The sequence below is a fragment of the Bicyclus anynana genome, chromosome 11, assembly GCF_947172395.1.
Source record: "Bicyclus anynana chromosome 11, ilBicAnyn1.1, whole genome shotgun sequence".
NCBI lineage: Eukaryota > Metazoa > Arthropoda > Insecta > Lepidoptera > Nymphalidae > Bicyclus > Bicyclus anynana.
In genome coordinates, this window is record NC_069093.1 from 8235295 (window position 1) to 8262141 (window position 26847).

Consider the following 26847-nt stretch of genomic DNA (forward strand, 5'->3'; position numbering starts at 1 on the left):
CATTTGCCTGTTTATTTATATGTATTACAACATTTATATATTTCATACAGAAATAGATTGTCATCGTCCAACCTTAAAAAAGCAGTTTTGCAAGCTCCTACCATGAATAGTAAACTTGTTAATTTCCTATCGTATTCCCCTATATTAAAATCAATATTTAAGGTTTTATGAAATAACGCCTTTTGCTCAGATCTTTATAATTTTTCAATTGCTGTGAAAATATCGCCTAAGTACAAAGATTTATTACTGTTCTATTATATTGTATATCTTTTTTTATGCTGCTTGGTGAAGGATGGAGGTAATTAATAATTTGCATTCACATTTTTGAGACTTTTGTTTGTCTGTTTTAATAGTATAAGAGCTGGTTGAAATTAAATGTTGTAAACTTATTAACATTTTAACTTTGGAAATAAATCAACTGTCAAAGGTCAAATTCTGTAGTCTTCTGTAGTACTCAAATTATTTTTTTATTATTTTAGAAGGCATTATATAATCGATCGAATTTTTATTATTTGTCTGTCTGTCTGTATTTTATGTTAACCGGGCCACAGAAAACATATGTAACAGGGCATCAATCTGAAACTACTGAATGAATTCAAATGAAATTTGGCACGATTTGAGACCATAATATTCGTATTATCATCATGATCATCATCATCAATCCATATTCGGCTCACTGCTGAGCTCGAGTATCCTCTCAAAATGAGAGGGATTAGGCCAATAGTCCACCACGCTGGCCCAATGCGGATTAGCAGACTTACGATGTTTTTCCTTTACCGTTTGAGACATGTGATATTTAATTTCTTAAAATACAAATACAACAGAAATACATATCCTTATTGCTACTTTAAGAACAGAATATTTATACTTAGATACTTTATTATTTACAAGTTTTATCCCGTTGGATGATATATTACGTACCTACGTACGACAGTGCAAATACTTACGTACCTTACCAATCTACGCACTACGCAGTAGGTAAAACCTTCAGTGGTTTTGCGTTATTACCAAAACAAATAACCACAAAGCCAGAAAACCCGCTAAATAATCAAGTAAATTATGCCTTCAAATTAAATTAAATATAAAATAAAATTATTTTTCCTTGAGTGCCTATCGGTATTCGAATCTATCCTGATGGTTGGCAGTGATAAACTCTTAAAAAAAATAAAATATAAACTTTTAAAAATATGGATTATATTGAATAAACCTCAATTTTCTTCAAAATAAAATTGACCTAATCGCTACTGTTTAAAGTTTTTTACCTTGAAGAAATAATTGTCCGGCACTCGCAATCCCGGTCCACTCTCTGATATTCCTCAACCAATTGATTAATTAAATATTTTAAAATTCCAGAGCTTCCCGTCTGCACTGAACTTGCCAACAATAACGACACAGAGCTACGACGAACTAATAGCGTCAGGCGGCAGACCCAGGACCGCCGGCAGTGAGGGGTCAGACGAACCCCCCAAACACCACACTTGGACGCAAATGACCCCGCAAGAGATCGCCACCTGGATCGACAAGAGGTCCCGCGTACTCTTCCCACTTCTTTTCATCTTCTTCAACATTATCTACTGGACTTTCGTCTATTGTCTATGATTACTTGATTGCAACGCAGTGCGATGTGAAAACACCAAAGTATTACTTAGTACTTACGTACGATTACGTATCTGAGACTCCCTGATTCTCTATTAAGTGATTATGGAAGAAATGTTTGATTGAAATCATAGATTGCAATTAGGATTTTAGAGTAATTTAGAGAATCTGGGTCTCTATCGAACTCCAGACGTTGAATAGAATAGAATTATAATGTACATAATTCTATAATCTATAATATAGTCAGGGGCACAACTAACCGCCCTCTTTAAGATGACGCGATTATATTAAAGTGGGCGGATAATTTGTGCTTCTGAGTATATTATATTTGAGTAGGTATATTATTACAAAACATTTGAGCCCAAGGAGCGCGCGCTAGAAGAATCACACTGATGACGTCATCGTTCCCAGTTTCCTCATTACTTTTTCTTCGGGCGATCGAATAACTGTGATTGTGCGTGATAAAAAGTGAGGGCAATGTTCCTATTTAACTTTATATCATTATTCATTTTATAGAAGGAGGAGGATTTCCTTACCGTTCCAAAAACTGTCCGATTTAATAATGTTAAAAACGCTGTACAGTTTTTGGGATAATCCTAGAACCAATTTCCGTTATAAATAAGTTTTTCAAAACTAAACAATTTTCTCTCGAATCGAATAGGCAAATCTTAAATTGGCGTAGGTATTTTTTTAACATGAACTAAGTCAACGTTTTTGTCGCCTTTGAAGGTCTAGTGACTAGTAGAATTAAAGGCAAAAAGTCATTGTAATTGCTAAGTCTTTTTATGTGCCTAAACAGTGAGTTTGAAAGACGCCGCGATGGCAAAATTACTTAATAATTTTAACTTATTTAGAATTAGATATAATTAAATAACTTTGGATGCCATTTTATTAGGATAAAGGTCTGATAGTCATAAAATACGTAAACCATTTTTTGAACATGTATATATATAGGTATTTATTTTTTTAGCAATGTAGATGTTTTCAATTATTAATAGAAAACAGCCATAAATAACACATTTTCAGAAATCTTTGGATTACTTAATTATATGTACAGTGGTAGGTATATACCGCCTAAATTATCTCGGTGTACGATTCAAAACATGGACCACTTAAAGATACACTACCACTTATCAGTGACGTAACATGGTTTGGAAGTTGGAGTGGTAACGTATCGAAATTGGACGGGGATGGATGGGATGTTTTTGATTTTAAGTCTGATCAATTCCTTTTAGAAATTGAGCCTAACAATTCAAATTTATTTCACAAAACATTCTTCTTGCCTTTTTGGAAATTGATATATTTAAATCATCTATAGCTGAAGACAATTTCAGTTTGTCTAAAACACACGTTAAAGGCCACTGTAGAGGTGTATGATTCAAAATACTTACGAGTATATAATTATTAATTATCCTGCTGATTGGTGAAACTATGTGTTCTGTGATATATTATCATGGTAAAATACGTCTAAATACCCACATTTTAATAATAATCATTTCAGTATTAAGTTTGAAATTGTTTGAGAGTTAATTTATAATCCTTATTAGTTACTTCGAATTAATTCATTCCTTCGTTAACGTTATTAATTAGGCCGTAAATTTTAATTATGTAATTTTAAAAATACGAGTACAACATAGTCAATATTAGAATAGATTAGTGATACAAATGTAATTTTTTAAAATAGGCATCTTGTAATTAATATAAGATTTTTTTTATGTAAAAAAAAATATTGTACCTACCGTGTATACCAACTAATTTAAAATTATTTATTTAATATAAAATATATACCATGTTATCTATCTGTATTATTTTGGTCCTTGTTTCCTTGTCTTTCAGTTATTTCAATTACGTATAATATAGTTTTATTTTAGCTTCATTGCTTTTTCTATGAAAATAACTTACCGTAGAATTATCGACTTAATTAAACTTATCGCCTCGACCTTTTAAAAACTAGCCTATTGCTATATTACCAATATTACTGCTATTATCAGAGGCACAATTATCCGCCCACTTTAATATACTAGCGTCATAGTAAAGAGGGCGGATAATTGTGCCTTTGAGTATATTTTCAACTACAACATCGTTCTATTTATTCTATTGGGATATTGGGTGCATAATGTCCCTGTTGAAATCAAAGTCAAACTTTGTTTGTTTGAAACTAATTTTATTAATAAACTAACCAAACATTTTTAAAAATTTAATTTATTTGTGTAAAGTATTTTTATTTCAAGTGAGATAGAAGTTAAACGCCAAATCTTTAGGGTATTGGCAATTTGACCCGATGTAATTTTCCAAATGCTGCTCAACCAAGCCGAATTCTTCTGGTACCCTCTTATGGGGTCGGGTGGGTCGTGCCCACCCTAGAATGGGCTACCAATATGGAATTATTCTATTATGATACCTATAATAGACTAGAATCTAGATGTCGGGGGTCAGGCCCACTCTAGGAAATAATCCTAGATACGTCAATGTAGCCTCCTTGTCGAAGTTATTCCTACCGAATTTTATCATTTGACCAAGATTGTTCTTTGACGCTGACATCATCGACAGTTATGGGCATCGTGATGACGTGTTCATTAAGTATGATTTTGGTTTTATCAATATTCATCATTAAGCCCATTTGTCTGGAGTATATTAGAGTTTTAATTTTTCATATCTTTCGTATTTTATTTCTCAGGTCAGGCTGTAAAGTGTAAGTAGATACATGAAGTAGGTACCATTAAAGCCACAAATAAATCACAACCGCGACCATTAGTCAAAACATATACATTATACTGAAACACTATAGATTTATATATTTATAAATCTCTATAGAAACGCTATATTTTATAAAATCACGTTTATCTACACAATTAGTAATAGTTTTCTTTATTATAATCATAGGAGCAATAACACAATATAACTTTATCTATATTTTTTCTCATTAAGTATGTATATTGTACACTCAAATCGAATAATACGTAAACTTTTACAGAAAAAGAGCGGAGCTGAATCTAAACTTGAATATACATTATGTATTTTAATACCGAATCTGAATCTAAAATGTTATGCGTACTATTATTTATTACCTACCGCCAATCATCATCGTCGTTATTAACAGCTTATTCTTATAACCTTTTACTATTTTATATATCCATATTCATTAAAAAACTTCATTAAAAATTTCACAATAACCAGTGCACCATTGGAACAAACATCTGGTGCATCGATCGAGATAAATCAGCCATCAGCATGTTGGAATCTACAAATAAGTGACATCTTCGCCACTTTATGACTGTACTTACGTACGAATACAAGTACACTAGTAATGAGACCACTCTAAAGCCTAAAGTGGTATCTCAAGGCGCTGCTCTGTCGTTCCCTCGGGGAGCGGTCACCACTAAGCTGTCGTCGCTCGAATACCGTTTGAGAGTTGAAGCGCTTGCACGACTGTAACACAAAAAAATAATGTTTGTAGAAGTACGAGAAGAAATTTTCATTTATTCACTGCTGAGCTCGAGTTTCTTCTCAGAATGACAGGGGTTAGGCCAATAGTCCACCACGCTGGTCGAATGTGGATTGGCAGACTTCACACACGCAGAGAATTAAGAAAATTCTCTGGTATGCAGGTTTCCTCACGTTCCTTCACCGTTTGAGACACGTGCAGATTATTCAATTTCTTAAAATGCACTTAACTGAAAAGTTGGAGGTGCATGAGAAGGAAGTATATGAAGGAGGACTGAGGCGTTTTTGATAATTTTAGGATCACAATATTTTGTGCTAGATTTTATCGACTAGCTAATTTTGGATTTTCCAAATAATTTTGCCGCCGTCCCGTTAGCCGCCCATGATCATAGCCCCCAACCAACCTCAGCCCCCACATCGTTACGCCACTGCTCCTACGTGATATTGGGTGCAATTCGATATAACCGGCTTGGCTGCTGCTTACTGCAATTATTGGAATGAATGAATTAAAAACAAAATACCTATATCTAGTGCGTGGTCGCGGTGTCGGTGCCAACTGCGGTAGATGGTGGTCGAGAGCCAGTGTACCTCCCGACCCTGAGCTGGACCCACGACCCGACCCGCTGGAGCTCTCGGACCATGTTATTTCCGACACGCTGCAAAAGTAACAGATTTTTATGGATAGCTCGGGAGTAAAACTACCTCATACATTACGAGGTAGTTTCACTCCCGAGTTGCAAGCCAAATCAAAATTTGTTTTGGTGTTTTTTCACTACGATTGTGCAGAAATAAAGTATTTAAATACAAAATTAAATAGATAATTAATCTAAATATGAAAATGTACAAAAAAAAGCTTTTCCCTCTGAGATTGTTATTTATTTATTATAGTTATTTGATTGTTGTTTATTTACTCAGGTTACTACGGACTTTTTGAGCAATAGAAAAGATTTTTTTTTAATTTGGGCTATTCTTATTCAATAAGATATTGCAAATCCCTATGGCACTATGTCCTACATTTAATAGGACATAGTGCTATAGTGCGAATACCTAATATGTCATACCATATTATAATATGTCACAAATTCTGGGAGATGCTTCAAACGCAAACTTGTCAATTTAAAAATGAGTAAGATAGAATACCTTGATGAAATAGGCGGTAGTCGGTATGGAGAACTGTATTCATTGGTTTCTGTGTATGTGGAAGCGTGTATTTCTTGCTGGTAGAGCTCATATAATTGGGATAAATCCGGCTGAACTCCGACGCCAAATTCTGCAAACATCAAAGAATATAAATCTATAGAAACTTTTTTGGAAAGTAAGTAGGTAATTCGGAGTAAAACATTTTTTTTCGGGTCTGAGATGAAGTCAGTTGTCGATGTTGGATTCTTCAGTTTTTCTCTGTATATCATTTCTTAATTTCAAGTAAATCGCCTCAAAGTGGCAGCGTCAAGGCTATGAAAGCAAAAATTAGTAAAATGTAATCCAGAATCACAATCAATCTGGTGCTTTCCGGAAAAAAAACTGCCTTTAAAGTTTTACTCCAGAAATGACAAAAATAAAAAAGCAATCTCTTTTGTTCCCGGGTTAAGCGAGCACCCAAAAAATGGAAACATTTAAAGTTAAAAAATCACTGACGTAATTATTTTAAGCAAGCATTTTTGTTTCTTTTGTGATAAATTTACCCTTCATTTGGGCCCCCCGAACTAAATTTGATACGGGGCCCCTTCAAGGCACGCCACTGTCCGAATTACTTACTTTCCAAATAAGTTGGTAGATTACCGAATACATTTTCTTTAAATAAATTTTATGATGTTAAAAAAGGGGCGTCTGGTACTTTGGGTCCTAGGGCGGCCAAGACTACAAATCCGCCACTGACCTCAGCATTATATAAATACACAATACAATAAGCTCTACATTGGCGTATCTAGGATGACTTCCTGGGGTGGGCCCACATATTACTGAACAGAGTTGACACTCAATATAAAATTTCGTTAACAATATTTGTGGACGCAGAACTCTGCTACGACTCGACTTATTTTATTATTTTTTCTTTGTATCTAGGGTAGGTATCCGAAAAGGTCTTAATATATTTTTCAAAATCTTTGTTATAGGTTTTTCTTTATTATAAGCTGTAATGGTTCGTCCTCAGCAACCCATATTCGGCTCCCTGCTGAGCTCGAGTCTCCTCTCAGAATGAGAGGGGTTAGGCCAATAGTCAACCACGTTGGAATAATGCGGATTGGCAGACTTCACACACGCAGAGAATTAAGATAATTCTCTGGTATGCCGGTTTCCTCACGATGATTTCCTTCACCGATTGAGACACGTGATATTTAATTTCTTAAAATGCACACAACTAAAAAGTTGGAGGTGCATACCCCGGACCGGATTCGAACCCACACCCTCTGGAATCGGAGGCAGAGGTCATATCCACTGGGCTATCACGGCTCAATTGTAATGGTTATTATTTGATATTTTAAATTATATTTTGTGTAAAATTATTAGTATTTCCGCGTCCATCATAGAATATAACGGCCTCCGTGGCGCAGTGGTATGCGCGGTGGATTTACAAGACGGAGGTCCTGGGTTCGATCCCCGGCTGGGCAGATTGAGATTTTCTTAATTTGTCCAGGTCTGGCTGGTGGGAGGCTTCGGCCGTGGCTAGTTACCACCCTACAGGCAAAGACGTACCGCCAAGCGATTTAGCGTTCCGGTACGATGCCGTGTAGAAACCGAAAGGTGTGTGGATTTTCATCCTCCTCCTAACAAGTTAGCCCGCTTCCATCTTAGACTGCATCATCACTTACCATCAGGTGAGATTGTAGTCAAGGGTTAACTTGTAAAGAATAAAAAAAAAATATATATAAATATGAAGCTCTACCTTCAAGCGCTCGCCGCTGCCTCGTGATGATCTCATCAGTCAGCCGCCGCTGCGCGTCGCGCCGCTGCAGCGCCAGGTCCCGGCGGCGCAGCTCGTGCGCCCGCGCCGCGCGCTCGCCCTGCAGCGCCAGCTTGTCGGCCTCCAGCTCGTGCACCCGGCAGACCAGCGCCAGCACCTCGCGCTCCGGCCCGCTCTCGATGTGCGCTGGCAGCTCCTTTTTAACCCCCAATGCGAAAAGAGGTTATAAGTTTCGTCTGTCTGTCTATAGCATCATAGCTCCCGATAAAGCGATTTCAATTCAATTAGTCTTTTAACGGCATAATTGTGAAGTACAGTGCCTGCAACAAGATATTGTGTTTGTGAAGTTAGCAATAAATGACTACGCAACGAATCAATAACGGTACAAATGGCTCGGGCGGGGAGCCGGCTAAACGCGACCGCGCATCTTTATTCATTCCGCAGCTAACTTCACAAACACAAAGATCCGTGGCGAGCACTATAACTAGTAGGAGGTTGTGAAGTAAAGCAAGTCCGACACGAGAGATGGCGCTATTAACTGCTACTAATTTTCAAGTTTCTCATTCATATGTTTATTTTATTTATAAACTAAAATTTCTTTACGCTCGCTTGACTTGGGCAGTAAGCTGGTGAATGCATAACGAAAATTACCTAAGTTACAAAAGCACCATCTGTAGTAACACTGCTAAACTACGACTTAATACAAGTAAACCCAACCCAAACTCGTTAAGTCTTTTAACGGCATTATTGTGAACTAACTAGGAGCTCAAGAGAGATGGCGCTATTAACTGCTACTCATTTTTAAGTTTTACATGCATATATTATTTTTGAAAATAAACTTCTTTATGCACACTTTACTTGGGCAGTAAGCTGCTGTTACGAAAAATATAATCGGGCGAGGCAAACGGACTTTTATAGGAAGAGCTAAAGAGTTTTTACTTCTATCTAAGCTATCTCAGCCTTCATACGCTCGCTGCCCATGCTGTTACTGGCTATCGACCATTAAAAGAAGTACCTGTTCCAGCTGCGCACCCCTGAGCCTCACTTGCTCCAGCTGCCGCTCCACGCGGTGCCTCTCCGAGCGCGCCGCCTCCTGCTCGCGCTCCACCGCCGCGAGCTCGGCCCAAGCCTGCTCCACAGCTATCTCAGCCTCAGCCCGCTCGCTACCAACGCTGTTCACACTGCCCGTGCCACCTCTACATGAAAATATTCTAATAAAATTAACAGCAACTAAGATGAACTTTAAGTCATAATTAGGTAACAATTACGTATTATGACGAACTTTTAGCAAATCTTGTCGCGTTTCAATTTGTTCATAATGAATAGTGTGAAATCGATAGATAATATTTTTTTAGAGTCAGAAACAGCTGACGAAACAAACAAGCAAATCGTCATCATATCAGCGGATGGACTTTCACTGCAGGACATAGGCCTTTTGTAGGGACTTCCAAACATCACGATACTGAGCCGCCTGCATCCAGCGAATCCCAGCGACAAACAAGCAGATACTTCTTCTGATAAGTGATGTGGAAAACTAGTCAGAGATGACTAAGGATACGACGTACAATGCGCTGTCATTCGATCGTCTGCCCTGAGTCAAGTGTTAAGGCTCGTTTGCTTTGAATTACGCCAGCAACCATACTTTTTCAGGCTCGAACACCGCAATGCTGCTTGACGGCAGAAATAACAATACCTAATGGTGGTAAATACTACCCACTCCTCCAAAAGAGCTCTAAGTTCTACTACAACTAACATTACATCCAGACAAACTTACATTATGATTTACTACTACTGAAATAATACCTATCACTTTATCCACATTACCTGTAACTTTGTTGGGTGCTTAGCCTAGAGCCAGTAAAGCTGATTGGCTTATAGAGTCTGTTGAAGCGCGCTTCCCAGTGCGAGATGGCCGCATGCTGTCTCTCTGCGTCCAGCGCTAGGCCCAGCAAGTTGCTGTCTAGCTCCATGAGCCGACGACGCAAACGCATCTGCTGCTTGAACGTTGATACAATAGCTTCTCGTAATGACTTCAAATGCGCAGTGTTTTCTTCGGACTCTTCCTTTGTTATGGACTCATCTATTTTCTGCTGGTCTTCTTTGTTTCTGTAATTATAAAGCAAATTGGAAATGGTGGTAGTACTTCCTCGATCAGAACTCTATCCCTGTGTATTTATAATTTATTTTTTTTAACCGACTTCCAAAAAGGAGGCGGTTCTACGTTCGGCTGTATGTATGTTTTTTCTATGACTAGGGTAGGCACCTAGGTATAGGTGCTTATATCGCTTACCTCGATCGATCATCTTTCATTTTGGTCTTGAGGCGAGCAATTTCCTCCCTCAGTTCATTAATCACTGAGCGATACTGCGATAAGTGCATTGGAGTTTCAATTAATTCGCGTTCAACCTGAAAAATTATAAGTCATAAATTACATTAATGTGAACGTTAATATAAATTATATAGTGATGTAGAGGATAAACTAATTTTATCTACTTCTAATCTACTTATTGTACAAATCTTTTAAAAACCAGCGTGGTGTAGACCACATGACTGAAGTAAAACTTCTTTGAAATATAAAAAACAAAGCGCCATCTATAATCCTCAGGCACAACGGCATCTCAACAGGTTCTAAAAGTGTACAAAAAGGATTGTTTCAAAGTTTCACAAGAATGCCCTCTATTGGTAGTTTAAAATAACAAACACTGTTTCACTATGCTTGTAAATAGCAGCACACAACTTAAAAGCCTCGCCTGATTACACTTTTCATGCCTCATTCATCAACTTACTACCCACGTCTAGCGAAAAGAAGCCTTGAAAAAAATGGTTGGAATTTTGTCTGTTATCTATTCAATGTCAGTTTCGAGTAGCGGTAGTTCACGCATCTGTGTATTGATGGCTACTGGCTACTACTAACTTTGTTAGTGATGTTGGAGGCTCGTTGCGCGTAGTGCAGGGTGGAGCGCGTGGTATCGCGGTGCGGCGCGGCGGGCGACACGTGCGCCACCATGGCGGTGCGACAGCGCCCGCCTAGCACCTCGCGCAGCAGACGCGTCAGCTTCGAATCCCTGTAGTTCACGTACCTGGATAGTAATGGTCATTATATAAATAGTTGAGTCAGTCAGCGTAAAAGCGAACTGATAATAATCGAAAAATTAGGACTTCAATTGCAATCAAAGTTACCGACATAGTTCAATAAGGTTTAAAGCTAAAGTAGCAATTGGCAAGGTGTGCAGTTTGAACTTTGATGAAGGTACTGGATCCCACTAAGTGGACTGATGATATCACTCGTCGCAAGAAGCCGCTGCAAGCGGATGAGAACCGTAGTGTTTGGAAGTCCCTACAGAAGGTAAATATTATAATAGAATACTGAAACGCCTTTAAATATTTGGCTGCAATGCCGCACAAACTATCAATTGATGTAAAGTCGAATTTTAAGTTGGTACTCGTAAAGACCGAAGTGAAGAACGTCCCCACAATACGCGCTGTTTTAAGGATTCCTCAATATCCAAGTCCTCTATATCCAATTCTGATCCAACAGCCAAGCGAAAGCTTTGTATGGCATTGGGCTCAGACACCGACTTGCTCTACACAAGTATACTGCACCTGGCGCCCCCGGACAGAGCCATGATGCAGTTGCCCAGTGCGAGCAGGGAGCGGTTGATGTGCGCGCCCTCCAGCCTGCGCGCGCGTAGCCCGGCCCGCTCCGAGCCGGCCAGGTCGATGAGGAACAGTCTACCGCGCTGAACTCCCTGAGACACCGACTTGCTCACTGATACACTACAACAAATGAAAGTTCAATACTATTGAAGTAAAACTTCTTTTACACACGTTTGGCTTGAAGAATAAGTGTGTGAATGTGTTACGAAAGGCGTAGGTAATAGTGCATTGCGTGCTGCCGTCTACAGGCGTAGTGATTCAGCATTTGTTATTTTAAACTACCAATAGATGGCGATATTAGAGAACTTTGAAACAATCCCTTTTTGTACACTTCAAGAACCTGTTGCGATGCAGTTATGCCAGAAGCTCATAGATGGCGCTTTGTTTTTTTTTTATTTTTATTTTTAAAAGAAATTTTATTTACAGTCTTGTGGTCGAAAGCGTCTCGTTTTTGTGTCTTCACACAAGCACCATAGCAAAGGCTTACGAATAAACTTTCTAACAAGCGGCTAGTAAATTTTTATTACGCGAATAAATCTGCTAGTCCTTGCGATAACCAACAGAGTTAAATGAAAAGACGTTAAAGACAGACCTCAGTAAAGCGTGTCCACGTGACGACTGCTGGTTCGCGTGAGTGGCTTCCGCAGTGCGAGCGCGATCTCCTCTAGCCAACAGCTCGGCCACGTGAGCGGCATCTGTCGCGCGTACCTGACAGAACCATTACAGAAAAGATAATAAATCTAGCAAAGGAAATCAGATATTGGTAGCTGTGGGCGATAATTTTAGGTGATAACGTCATAAAAAATAATTGCCCATCATCAATATATCGATCATCAAACAGTTCGATTAATTTTTGCGCCATCTATTATCGTGTTACTAAACTACACCGTTCCACGAACCTTTTTCTTGTACTGACTTTGCGCGAACTCTGTGCCCGCTAGATTCTTTACAAGTTAGAACTTGACTATAATCTCACTTGATGGTAAGTGATGATGATGCTATCTAAGATGGAAGTGGGCTAACTTATTAGGAGGAGGATGAAAATCCACACCCCTATATGTTTTTACACGGCATCGTACCGGAACGCTAAATCGCTTTGTGCGTCTTTGCCGGTACCGTGGTAATTAGCCTCGGCCGAAGATTGTCTTAGTTGGTCCAGATCTGGCCGGTGGGAGGCATCAGGACCACTCTGGACCAATTAGACAATCTAAATCGGCCCAGCCGGGGATCGAACTTTCGTCTTGTAAATCCACCGCGCATACCACTGCGCCACGGAGGCCGTCAAAGTGTTAATCAATACGCAATAATCCCGCTATTTAGGGCCAAAAATACAGTTTACTATTAATCTGGATAGCAAAACTAACTCAAAGGTAAATTTTTATGTAGTGAAAAGGGACACTGTGTCGTGCGTGCTGCCGGTGTTTTCGTCGGTTTTTAAGACGATATCACGTCAAAACCGAACGAACCAATGATATTAACCGGGACCGATGGCTTGACGTGAACACGTCAAGCCATATTGAGCGTTTCTCTCTTCCAACAAATTGTCAGTAAAAAATCTCAGTCCGGAGAACTCCCAAGAGCAAAGGTGTATTTTCATCTACTTACCAACTCCGGACTGAGATTTTTTACTGACAATTTGTTGGAAGAGAGAAACGCTCAATATATCAAAGTCTGACCCTGAACTAGAATCCACATAGGCTTATCATTGGACCACTGATTCAGTTTACATTATTCACTATTTTGAACAAATTCATCATTATCAACCCATATTCGGCCACTGCTGAGCTCGAATCTCCTAGCAGAATGAGAGTTGTTCGGCCACTAGTCCACCACGCTGGCCCAATGCGGATAAGCAGACTTCACATACACAGAGAATTAAGAAAATTCTCTGGTATACAAGTCTCCTCACGATGTTTTTCCTTGACCGTTTGAGACGAGTGATATTTAAATTCTTAAAATGCACACAACTGAAAAGTTGGAGGTGCATGCCACGGAACGGAGGCAGAGGTTATATCCTGAGCTGTCACGGCTCTCAACCAATCTCTCTCTTGAACAAATTAGCCATGTGAAATCTTATTTTTTTTTCTATCTATCTCTCTATATGTACACGTAAAATAACATCGCTTTAAAGCCTTCCGTATCGTGTTACGTGATATGTGATGTACATAAACGTAATGCCCCACGCTATTTATAACGTCACGCTATCGTAGCGATACGCTTCCCTGGACTAAATAAATAAAGGAGAATAAGTAAAAACCGTGCTAGCCCAGTGGATATGACCTCTGCGTCCGATTCCGGAGGGTGTGGGTTCTAATCCGGTCCGGGGCAAGCACCTCCAACTTTTCATTTGTGTGCATTTTAATAAATTGAATATCACATGTCTCAAACGGTGAAGGAAAACATCGTGAGGAAACCGGCACACCAGAGAATTTTCTTAATTCTCTGCGTGTGTGAAGTCTGCCAATCCGCATTGGGCCAGCGTGGTGGACTATTTGCCTAACCCTTCTCATTCTGAGAGGAGACTCGAGCTCAGCAGTGAGCTGAATATGGGTTGATAATGATTAACACGTTGAGTGCGAAACCAGATCGAAAATACCTGGTTCGTATCTCGCTTGCAGTGCGGCTATGAAAAGTATAGACTTCTCTATCTTGCGAAAGACATAACTTTAATTTGGTTCGGTGGACGAAAGAGACGGATGTATATCTATGATGTGTTATTATATTAGAGTCCAATGGTGTACCTACCTTAATACCAGGTTTTTTTGACCTGGTAGCGCACTGAAGATATAGAGTTTTAATCACAGTGCGGGACCAGGTCAAATCTATCTTGTACTCCACGCACCTTGTACCGCACCCTGCGCTAGCTCCGCGCGGCCAGTGTTATGAACGCATTCGATAAAACGCACGCGTCGTTGACAACATGGCGAAGCGATGTCACAATAAAATTAATTTGAAGTACGACAGTGATGATGGATTAATTAATCAGAGACAGGTAAGTCTTTAACGCTATTTAACTAAATAAATATAAGTTGTTATATTTTAGGTACCTACCTATTCTTCTGTTAATAATACAAACAAAACAATATTATTGTGTTGTTTCTAACAATCTAAAAATGAGTGAAATGGTGGAGGAAAGTAATACTGGAGTTGTTATTTGGGACAGCTCTTGTTAATGCCTGGAGGGTACAACGGCCAACCCAAGTGACCAAGTGCGGAAAGGGCCCGGGAATAAGAAGAAGAAGAAGAAGAAATGATCCATTTATAATTCAATTAATGATGGGAATAAAATACCAAAGCTCCAATTAGTGGAAAAAGTTATCGCAGCTCTATCAGAAAAGGACGTTGACAATAATACAGGTAAATATTCAATGTAACTGACGACAAAAACACTCACACAACAAACATTCATACAAATATTCATAATTCATACAAACATACATACATCCATACATACATACATGCATACACAAATATAAACGCAAACAAACATACAAACATAGCTATACATATTCACAAGCAGGCACGCATACTACACTACACCACAAACCACACAAAGTTATCGTTCCAGAACCGGTACCAAAAGCTAACAAGCATCATCTGGTGAAGGGTTCAAAGAAGAAGAATTGTGAAGAAAGTGTTGCATGTAAGATAAATCTTTTGTTTGGACTGTTTTAATGAGAAACATTAAACTGTAAAGTTTTTACATTAAAATTTAATTAAAACTATCGATATTATTACTTTACATCCCTAGAATATGCACAAATCTTCCTGTGTTCAGTGCGGCACCAGGTGCATAAAACCCTGTATTTTATTATTGCTATATATTCAAAACTAAAAGGGCTGTTTACGTACGCCTTTAGATTTATGTCAATCAATTCATCATTTATGATATTCAAAGCAAAAAATCCATAAATAATTGGATTTGAAGCAAAAAACAGGATTTTAGTTTCTATAGCGATACTGAGTGTAAAACGCCCGGTACCGCCATAATGGTAGTTTTACCTCCGGGCCTTTTACACCTGGTACCGCAGGAACGGAAATAATAGAAAAATCCCTGCCGCATTGAACGTGTTAAAGTAAAACATTTACCTCGCTTAATCCTGAAACAACTGGCGGACCGTTTCCCCCTTCGTCGCGAAGTTCTAACGGCCCCAAACTGGGGTTTAATAAGTCACGGATATTTTCGTTGTAGATCTCTATGTAGGACATTTTCACCTGAAACAAATAATGTGTACTAATATTATAAAGCTGAAGACTTTATTTGTTTGAACACACTAATCTCAGGAACTACTGGTCCGATTTGAAAAATTATTTCAGTGTTAGATAGCCCTTTTATTAAGGAAGGTTAAAGGCTATCCCCCCTTATTATAGGTCCCCATATTCCTACGGGAATGGGAACCACGAGGGTGTAACCGGTGTCTACTAGTATACTTATAATTCAGAAAACTGATAATATTCGTAACATATACAAATGCAGAGCCGTGGTAGCCCAGTGGATATGAGACCTCTACCTCCGAATCCGGAGGGTGTGGGTTCAAATCCGGTGCGGGGCATGCACCTCCAACTTTGCAGTTGTGTGCATTTTTAGAAGTTAAAAATCACGTGTCTCAAACGGTGAAGGAAAAACATCGTGATAAAACCTGCATGCCAGAGAATTTTCCATTCGGCCAGCGTGGTGGACTATTGGCCTAACCCCTCTCATTCTGAGAGGAGACTCGAGCTCAGCAGAGAGCCGAATATGGGTTGATAATGATGATGATGATTCATGGTTGAGTATTTTGTAGATACTATTCAACTAACACTTAATATTATGTTATATTTTATGTGTTCTGCGTGACCAAGAACACTTATTTCGGCGTCAAAATTATCTATTATTATATTATCAGCCTAGGAATACTTTCAATCGATACGATCGATTACAAGTATTTTTAAGCGAAATCGAATGGATGTTTGTTACTTTTTCACGCTAATTAGACTGAAATTAGCTAAAGATGGTCCAAAATTGTATGGAGCCCAGGTCCAGTCATTGTACTCTAGCGGAAATAAAAGAAGATATTTTTTTCAACTATTTTTGATTATACAAATCTACGAATTTACTTTGATTCTTACGAAATAATATTCATTGTCTCCCAAGTATTGCAACTATATGGGTAATAATGGCGGATTGATGACGTTTTCATCACAGTAATCGATTTGACGTTTGCTGTCAATTGTCATGTCATAGTTGCTCTATGGGCGCCATCTTGATCTATCTCAAAAACTTGGGTTTTTATTTTATTTATTGCTTTTTATTTAGTTAGATTTATTCACTTTAATAATTTTTAATAAAATCGTTGTATTTTTTAAATTTTAATGATACGGGGTACAAGAGTGGACCTGAAATGGACCATCTCCTTTGCAATGAAGATACTTGTCGATTAAGTCCTGTCTCCTGAATTAACAAATAGACTACTTTTTATCCTGGAAAAAATCATGGTTACCGCGAGATTTGTGAAAAAGTCGGACAAACTTTCGGACATACTGTAGTTTTTCATATTTGTAAAGTACAATAAACCCTTGAACTAGAATTTTTTATTCGTAGAAAAACATCATCAGGAATGTTCATATTGAACTCGTACATAAAAAACACATTAGCCTACGACATGTTAAACATTAATATGGTGTTCAAGGAAGCTCGAACGTACCTCAAATTGACGTTTACTCTAGGAACATTGAAAATACTGAATCAATAGGGGTGGGCACGTATGCATGTAAAAATGTGTCAACTAACGACCGGTGACTAATGATCACACTACCCTTGTTCGTTGCAATATTAAAACGTAACCATTATTTTACAATTTACCCCATTACAGACATTAGTGTAAGTACGCGATCAAGAAATAATTTTCTAACAGCATGTTTAGCTAAAGGTCAGTTCCGTAGACTTTTCTAGTAAGAAAATAGAAACTAAATGTTAACGCTAAGCTTATTTATGAAAGCTTTCCGCTCGGGCCAGTAGACTCGCGACTGGTACTACTTGTATTCGTTATTAACTACTGTTTCGTGGCTTTCGCTATGTTTTTTTTAATAATTATTATTTTTTCCTCTGCAAGTAATAGAAAACAACGATTTATTAATAAACATCATCATCATCTCCTTTTCCTTATCCCACTTAAGTGGGGTCGGATAAATATGTCATTTTTTTGTTTTGACATATTAGTTTTGGCTAGTGATTTTATGACCGGCCGCCTGCCTGACTACAAACCTCCTTGGGAATTCTCAGTTGGGCACCGCAATGGGCACCGCATTGGTAGTGGGCCCTTGTCGGAATGTGGGTAACACAAAAAAGGTCACGCAAAATGAAGCTGTTTACTTTTCCAGCATGTAGGTTGGTGCAAACCCGCGAGTCACCTCTTGTTCGCGCGTTGGCTTTGCTAAGCGGGGTATTGGAGTGGGATCCGGGCTTAGATTTGTTTTTCTCCTCGCCTGCTGAATTTCACAGGACTTTTAGCAGATACGTACAGGTAATGCAGTAATTATAGATAGTTTATATAAACACATTAGGTTAAGCCTGTAATGTTTATAGTATCTATATATATAAAAATGAATTGCTGTTTGTTAGTCTCGCTAAAACTCGAGAACGGTTTAACGGATTTATCTTATCTTGGTCTGGAAATGTTCGTGGAGGTATAGGGAAGGTTTAAAAGGTGAGAAAAAATCAAATAATTTCCGGGAAAACCCTAAAAACTGCCCTTTTCTATTTCCCATACAAACGTTAAAGAGTCAAGCGGTAGGGGTAGGGTAGGGGTAGGGTAGAGGTAGAGGTATAGAAGGGTAGAGTAGGGATAGAGAGTAAGTGAACTTATGTCAAAACGAAGCTTGACCGGGTCCGCTAGTAGGTATGTGTATAAAATAAATAAATAAATAATGAACACTATTACCGATTTATTGATAAACATAACCTTATAAATATTTAAAAACAAATCAATTCAATTGAATAGTGATAGAAAATAAAAATCACTTTATTAACATCGCGTTTTTCCTGTGCTTACGACCCTTTAGTTAATACGCAAAGGCTTTTGCTGTACTAAATCAAAAGCCAAACCAACTTCCTGAGTTCGAACAAAAATACAATGTAACTTATAAGTTACACTTACAACCAATCTTGCACCAGTTTAGTTTATGATTATATAATGATTTATTTATTTTGCTATCATCCGCGAAAATTCGGCGAACCCATGCGACAACGTCACCCAGGTCCGACAAAATACTCTCTACGTACGTTTCACCCCAACACCGGAGCATCCTCAGGAGATGTTGACTCTACAACGTGCAATTGCACGTTGTAGAGTCAACATCTCCTGAGGATGATAGCAAAATAAATAAATCATTATATAATCATGATGAACTTCCGCAAAGTAACGCCTGCTTCTATCCAATATTTAAAATAGTTTATGATTATTCTTCATTGGATAACAATTAATAGCTACTCATACTTGCCACGCCGCAAATGAATATTTATAATGCGGTGAAAATGCAGTCAAGTTATCGTTGCGCAGAATATTATCAGATTTAGATAGCCAACGCTACCCTTATAAATCAGCTAGCCAAGACAAGCACAGTGAAACAAAAAACAACCCGAACAAAAACTATTTTTACAAAAACGCCTAATAGAAAACTATAGGTGCTTCGTTAATTACGGAAATAGTATTTTTTTGCGGCATTAGTTCAAAACACTTCTAGTTTTTCAAAATCCAAAGTCTTATATAATTCGCAAATTTTCGGGATATCCTCATTTTCCTAATTAACACGCTAAAAACATATCTCTGTAAGTATTTATAGATTGTTCTATAAAATTACCTACAAATGCAAGTATCTATTAAATTATCATCTTTTGAATCAGTGAATTTTAGTTTTTTAATTGCTCCTATATTGTTTTGTGTGTTGTATGGTTGCAAATTAAGGTTTTTAAGTAAAACAAATAATGATTTTTAATAAAATATAACCCCTACGAAAATATCTAAGATTGAAACTAAGTAAGTAGGTATGATGAGGAGTGATAAATAAGTTTCTCCAAATCTAATTTTCATAATAGTATTGGAATAAAAAGCAACCTAAAAACTAGACTGTATCTACAAGACTGTAAACATAACATAACCATTTTTAGGGTTCCTTAGTCCACAAGGAACTTTACTGTCGAGTGGTATAAAAGTGGTGGTGGAAAAGTATTTTCAAAATCGGTTCAGTAGATCCAAAGCTCATCCAAAACAACACTACAAACTTTACCTCTTTATAACGTTAGAATATATGTACCAAACCCGACTGTTTTATATACAAGTATTTATATTCTATATACGTAAGATAAGGTACGCCGTACGACGATGCATTTAAATTTTATCAGTTTAATAAGTTAGTAATCTTATCACAATCTACATAATATAATATCACACTTACTTATACAAGCATCTACACTCTAATAGATAGGCGCTATCCATTCTATCTATTGTGGGGGAAAAACAGAGTTCGGGTAGATACCTGAAGAGTTCGTCTCGTAGGCAGCTCACAATACTCCAAGATAAACATAGAGAAATTACTTAATACGTAGGTAATATATCTAATAGGTAGATACACATATGTGCGACTTGATAAAAGGAGTGTCGCACATGAAGTTTTATAAAAATGTAGGTTCAATGAAATCATTGCAGTGACAATACTGACATCGTAAAATTTGAACAGAGACCAGCCGGTCAATTCACTTTGACGTAAAGATGTTGATACAAAGTTGCAGATGTACAACCCGTGCGCATTTAAATACCACGTGGCTACCAAACACATCCATACAAACGTAGTACTAACATCGAGCTAGGTGTCAAGTTAATCCGCACGAACTGTAAAGTAAACATGAACGCTTTAGTACAAATTAAATTCGTATAAATTGTAGGGATTCATCGATAGAATTACTCTTAGTAACGCAATTTCCCCAATCCGTCCTTGACGGAACATTGTCGAGGCACTGACCCTGGCGCAATATTTCTTTAAATTAGGTTACACATTAATAAAATTGTATTAGACCAACCCTGAACTCATATAACAACAATAAGTGGGCCAAATGAGAGCGTATTCTGCATTTTATACATTTTAGTTATTTTAAGAGCAATTATAAATACTTATTATAAATTCAGGCCAAGGTGATTTATATAGTATGGTACTTATAATAGCCGAAGACTTTAGGGGCACAAAACGGATATATATATTACAACTAGCGGTCGCCCGCGACTTCGTCCGCGTGAAATTCAGTATTTCACAAAACCCGCGAGAACCATGGATTTTTCCGGGATAAAAAGCAGCCTATGTGTTAATCCAGAGTAAAATCTATTCCAAACTTCAGCCAAATCGCTTGAGTAGTGGCGGCGTTAAAGAGTAACAAACATCCAAACATACAAAAATCCTTACAAACTTTCGCGTGAATAATATTAGTAGGATTATATTTTAGACTAAAGAGACCAAGGTATTAGGAGGATATAGACGGAGGTGCTGGGTTCAATCCCCGGCAGGGCCGATTGAGGATTTTATTAATTGGTCGAGATCTAGCTGGTGGAGGCTTCGTCCGTGGCTAGTTACAGCCTACCAACAAAAACGATTTAGCGTTCCGGCAGTTACGGTACGATGTCGTGTAGAAACCGAAAGTGGTATGGATTTTCATCCTCCTCCTAACAGATTAGCCCGCTTCCATCTTAGATTGCATCATCACTTACCATCAGGTGAGATTGTAGTCAAGGGCTAACTTGTAAAGAATAAAAAAAAATGGTGGCGATCGAGGATTATACCTACATATAAAATTGAAAATAAAAGAGAAAGAGCGTGTTAGTTTTTACGGGCCGGATTGGTAGCCATTTTAATTTAGGAGTGGGAGAATTAAAACCACAGAATAGAAAACTCTAAAGCTAACGCTTTTCTTTTAACCGTGATTAAAACAAAAGCCAAATCAAATACAAAACAAGACTTAGCACAGAGTTAAAGAACTTAATTACATATTTTGTAGATATTTAAAAATAGAACAGCGTGAAATTCGGAAAATCCTTAGGATTTGAACCTCTCCTGTTATTGAATTTTCATTTAAAAAAGATGCACGTACCTAAAGATATAAAAATATATAGTTTGAGTATAAATATTTCATAGAATAGGTAACTCATATAATTTTCCATGGCTTTTCTTGTAAGTACCTTTCCTTACTTATTCAAAGTTCTACTACTGATGTATTCCACTCGGTAGTAATTAGTACATCAGAATTTAGCATTGAAGTTAAGAATTTCACTTTAATATTCAACCCTCCAAGTTGAAAGGTGTCAAGTCAAGTTCGTGCGTGACATTAATAGAGCGAAACGTGTGAGGAAAATGACCATGAATATTTTACCAACCTTAAGCCCCTTTGACGTCATAAGATCTTACTTTGGATTGGACCTACGTAGGTATAACATGTGCATTTAATATAAAATATTAATTCGTTTGGTTTTAGCGTTCCGCACCACAAGTGGAACAGCTGCAACCTTTATTGGTTATTTCATAGTCTATCTGTCCTATGACCTATGGACCTATGAAGGGCAAACTTTTTGGACGAATTGATCGTGACTACATCCACTACATACCAGTAGCGAAGAATGAAATTTTCTAGTAGGTAACTTGCTTATTAGTCTGAATGTGTTTTTTGAGTACGTTAAATTATTAACATCCGTAAAACTAGTGGATTTTGAAAAGGTAACCCGTTAGGAATCGGGTTGTTACCAACCATCGCCCCTGCTACATACCTATTATAGGTAGAGTGAAGGTACTACTTTTCATCGACATCGACCATTACCGTACAGGGCACACTTTATAAGAACAATATCCTAAATGTTATAAAACTCATACTCAAACTCAAAATTCATTTATTTCAATTAGGCTTGGTTTACAAGCATTCTTGAAACGTCATGTTATGTAATGTAAGCTTAAAATTAAAGTACGAGGGTTCCAAATTCACCGAGAAGAGCCCACAACAAACTCAGCCACATCTTCAAGCATTGGTGTTAAACTTCATAAGACTGACAATTCACAAGGAACTGCTTTAGACCGAAGCAACTATAATGCTGGGCAGCTGAATGACGTAGGTACAACCTACTTTGCCCTCCCTCTCCCTTTGATCTCCCTCTGCCACAAAGCCTCCTAGAGTTTGGCTAATGAAAGTAGAGATTTAATTAAAATGAAAAAACATGCGTTTTAATTATTATTTGTTTAAATTATTTTGTGTTTGTAGACACATTACTACCTATACTATAAGTATTAAACTCAGGTATTCCAATAATTGCACTATAATTTCAAGAATTTACTCCGTTTTTTTTTTATTTGGCGGGCAATTTTAGTCTCTACCATCATTAGCTCTAAAACTAAAACTCCATAGGTATTACCGTTGATAATAATTTCTTTGTAGCTAACTGTAGGTACTCGGTAATCAATGTCATTGCTTATTGGATATGTCAATATCTTGTGTGTACCCATACACATTATCCTTGTTTACCGATTCACAACAACAACTTAGCTGTCTAGGTCCTTACGCTAACAAAGACTAATGAACATCCACGACTTCGTTCGTATTCAGAATGGATTTTATTTTGGACAAATTTTAGGTCTCCGTAACTCAAAGTTACCTTGTTATATGATAAACACCTTGTTTATCACTTGTCTAATAAGACAGACGGACCTTTCTACTTTTCGTTTCGTTTCGAAAATGCGTGGAGGTATCAAAAAAAATAAAACCATACGCATACGGGTTATATTTCCATTTATCAGGTCTAGAAGTCCCTTGAAACTGTAAAAAAGCGATTTCTAAGTTAACGTAAAAAATATACAGCCGTTTTCACAAAAAACGTAAAATATTTTCAAGAAAGTAGGTACTTACTACTTACGTATTAACCTATGCAAATCGTACCAACTTGTAATTTCCTTGTAAAATTCTTATTCGCCGAATTTTAGTCACCTACTAAATGCCATTGCGATGTTTCATTCCCATAGATAATAAACTATGGCTCTATTAAAGCGCTTTGCCCTGTGACAATCACGGCGCGAGTGTAGGCAATGACCTTGCCTCGGTCAGGGGGTGGTTCCCCTTCACACCCATCGGCACCACCTAAAGAACAACCTGACTAAATGTTTTTGCTGCCACGTTGCTGCTGAGTTTCGTTTATTGACGTTGTATGGTGTTCTCTTTTTTCAAAATAATTCTGCTCCAGTAGCTTTGTTTCAATCATATATGGCGGATGGGCCGGGCCCACCCTGGAATAGTCTAGTGCCCACCCTAGGATACTGGGCTACCAATTTGAAATTCTATGATGGACGCCGAAATACTAATAATTTTACACAAAATATCATTAAAATATTAAATAATAACAATTACAACTTATAATAAAGAAAAACCTATAAGATTTTGAAAAATATATTAAGATCTTTTCTTCTTAAAAGTCGAGCCATTTCAGAGGTCTGCGTCCACAAATATTGCTAACGAAATTTTAATATTGGGTGTCGACATATCCTAATATCCTAGATACGCCAATGGTTTCAATGGGCCAAAAATGAAGATTAGTTATTAGGTATCTACACGTACCTAAAACCATAATAGTCCAAATAACTTTCTCCTTCTTGATACAAGTAGAAAGATCAAAAAATAATTTAAGCTAATCTCCAATAGGCAAAAGGCATAAATAAAACTGGCATATAAATAAAATTGTTTGAATTAAACTTAATACCAGACAGAAGATAGGTGTGTAATATGTAATTATAAGCAAGAACTGCATACTAAATATGTTTGTTAATAATTAAGAAAGGATACAAAGAACGTCGCAAGTTAATTATAAGTTTGAAGCTAAAAGAGCATAGTGCTACGTTTATGAAGTGTGAATTGAGTCACCTGCTAGGCTTTCAGAAAATGATTATACCCTTTGAAATATTTTTTTTTAATCGGTCGTGAATACGCGGAAAATAAACATGTATAGGAAATGGTAATCTGAGATGGATATGACGTCAGGTGGCACGACTTGTTTCTGTAAAGAGTGGGAAGTTAGAGAGGGGTACCGATCGGGTGACGGGTCTCATTTTGGTTACAGATTGATTTGTTAATTAAGTTGCCCTGACAAATATCGTGAATCACCTTTGTTCAAACATTGGTTTTCTTATTGTACCGGAACGCTAAATCGCTTGGCGATACGTCTTTGCCGGTAGGTAACTAGCCACGGCCGAAGCCTCCCACCAGCCAGACCTGGACCAATTAAAAAAATCGGCCCAGCCGGGGTTCGATCCCAGGAGCTCAGTCTTCTAAATACTCCGCGCATACCACTGCGCCACGGAGGCCGTTAATGTATGTTCAGCGATATATCCGTCATTTGAGAACCGATTGTATACCTAATTAAAATACTTATTTGTAATACGCCGCGCGGTTTCACCCACGTGGTTCCCGTTCCCGTAGAAATACGGAGATAATATATAGCCTATAGCCTTCCTCGATAAGTGGGCTATTTTAAAAGGAAAGAATTTTTCAAATCGGACCAGAAGTTCCTGAGATTAGCGCGTTCAATCAAACAAACAAACTCTTCAGCTTTAAATTATTAGTACCTATAGATTAATAATAACTAACGATTTGGGTTTACCCACGAAATACTAGTCTTCCTATCGGAGAAATTGGATTGTGTAGGTAGGTCATTCTTTTTCACTAAAATGCGAAGGTACGGTAAAGGCACAAGATACGTGGACTTTTTCAATAAATAATACCTACTTTACTTATCATTGATTATAATCATTAGGCCTATAAGTTGAACGTACTCGTAAGGGGCGGGGGTTGAAAATAACATAATAAGTATTAGGTAGGTATGTGAGGACGTTTTTCCGGTACGTCAAGGTAACGAAGGCGATTTACATGAAATATTAATAATTTTAGTAGTGGCCTGCATTCTTATGGTAAACAGCAATTTATTTTTAAAATGTTCGCGTACAGTTCAAAAACTGTAGAATTCTGTAAGATTCGTCATGAAAAACGTCACCAATAATGAAGATGATGATACAATCCCATGAATCGATTGGGAAACCCGTCTCTCAGTTAGTTGCAGAATTTCTGTATATTACAAAAGGTGGAAAGTTGGATGAACCATGGACGAACTGTCATCTAACCAGCCCCCGCATTCTGTAAAGTTACAACGCTGTAAAATCGTTCTTTTAAATAAAAACTTCGTTGTTAGAGACATTTTAATTTTGACATCCCATAAATATTAAGTTCAAATTCGAATAAGATGTGTTATAGGAGAATGCTCGTATTTCATCGACGAGTGTAAAAGAGCGGAATCGCACTAACCTGTAAGTAGTTTGCTCTGTAACGCCTTCAAACTGATCATCAGTTAGTACATAATATGATATATAGAACTTAGAATGATATTATTTTTCGCTTTTTAGTTTAGTCAGTATGTTTTATGTTTTTGAAGTCGGTTGAATTTTTTATTGATTTTTTTTTTGTTTAAATAACGTTCGTTGTTGACCACAACTAGCTTTGAGTTTTGTACAATTTTCCGCTTTTGAGCGCCTTATATTTAATGCGCTAGTAACACCTCTAACAGTATTCAATATCATTGATGTGAACGTATTACGTAGGTTCCGGTGGCGAAGGAAGGAATTTTGACGAAAGTAAGCCGTCTTATTGACAAACAAATGTATACTGCTTGATAGAAATTTCGGTTTCTCATACTCATTACAATAATTAATATGTATGAATGGATTTTTAAAAGGTAGCCCGGCGGGAATCAGCCTGTACTTATGGATTTTGCTGCTGTACCTTACTACAGACTGCTGAAAAAGTAATCAAATAGTCCAATAAGTAATGTTGAATCGTTAATTTACAGCTTCGGTATTCTTCATTGTAGCTATTAATAAGAATGGCACGGAGTAGAACGACCTCGCTATAGGTACGCTAATAAAGAAAACGTGCGAAAAATATATAGGTATCATTTATGTATCTTTGTAAATAAGTAAACTCTCCACTCTTTTCATTTAAAAGACTAGCAGATGCCCGCGACTTCGAATGGAAAAAAATCGGTGTATACTTACCCTATAAATATCAGAAGATGGAACGGATAGGTATACCTAGTAAGCTACCCTTTAAAATTGAAATATACACAGGTACTCGATACATATAGGTAATGCCATCGCCGACTTTTTGACGTGACAACGTCATAAAATTCGATGGAGCCGGTTGCACACTC

General features: G+C 37.5%; 2 protein-coding genes across 3 annotated transcripts in view; one reads left to right on the plus strand and one right to left on the minus strand.

The window, feature by feature from the left end:
- The window catches only part of LOC112052055 (pH-sensitive chloride channel 2), a 43977-nt gene extending 40605 nt beyond the window's left edge, over positions 1 to 3372 (plus strand). For both annotated transcript variants that reach the window (XM_024090955.2, XM_024090954.2), the window contains exon 8: positions 1354 to 3372. In XM_024090955.2, coding sequence (XP_023946723.2) covers positions 1354 to 1599 — 246 coding nt within the window. In that variant the 3' untranslated portion in view covers positions 1600 to 3372. The remainder of the gene's footprint in view (positions 1 to 1353) is intronic.
- Positions 3373 to 3815: 443 nt separating this feature from the next.
- The window catches only part of LOC112052057 (kinesin-like protein KIF19), a 45790-nt gene continuing 22758 nt past the window's right edge, over positions 3816 to 26847 (minus strand). The window contains exons 5-15 of the mRNA XM_052884220.1: positions 15686 to 15811; positions 12189 to 12304; positions 11543 to 11716; positions 10854 to 11019; positions 10230 to 10345; positions 9764 to 10045; positions 8955 to 9135; positions 7922 to 8135; positions 6181 to 6310; positions 5562 to 5696; positions 3816 to 5025 (exon numbers count right to left, since the gene is read on the minus strand). Of these exons, the coding sequence (XP_052740180.1) occupies positions 4935 to 5025; positions 5562 to 5696; positions 6181 to 6310; positions 7922 to 8135; positions 8955 to 9135; positions 9764 to 10045; positions 10230 to 10345; positions 10854 to 11019; positions 11543 to 11716; positions 12189 to 12304; positions 15686 to 15811 (1731 nt within the window). The 3' untranslated portion in view covers positions 3816 to 4934. The remainder of the gene's footprint in view (positions 5026 to 5561; positions 5697 to 6180; positions 6311 to 7921; positions 8136 to 8954; positions 9136 to 9763; positions 10046 to 10229; positions 10346 to 10853; positions 11020 to 11542; positions 11717 to 12188; positions 12305 to 15685; positions 15812 to 26847) is intronic.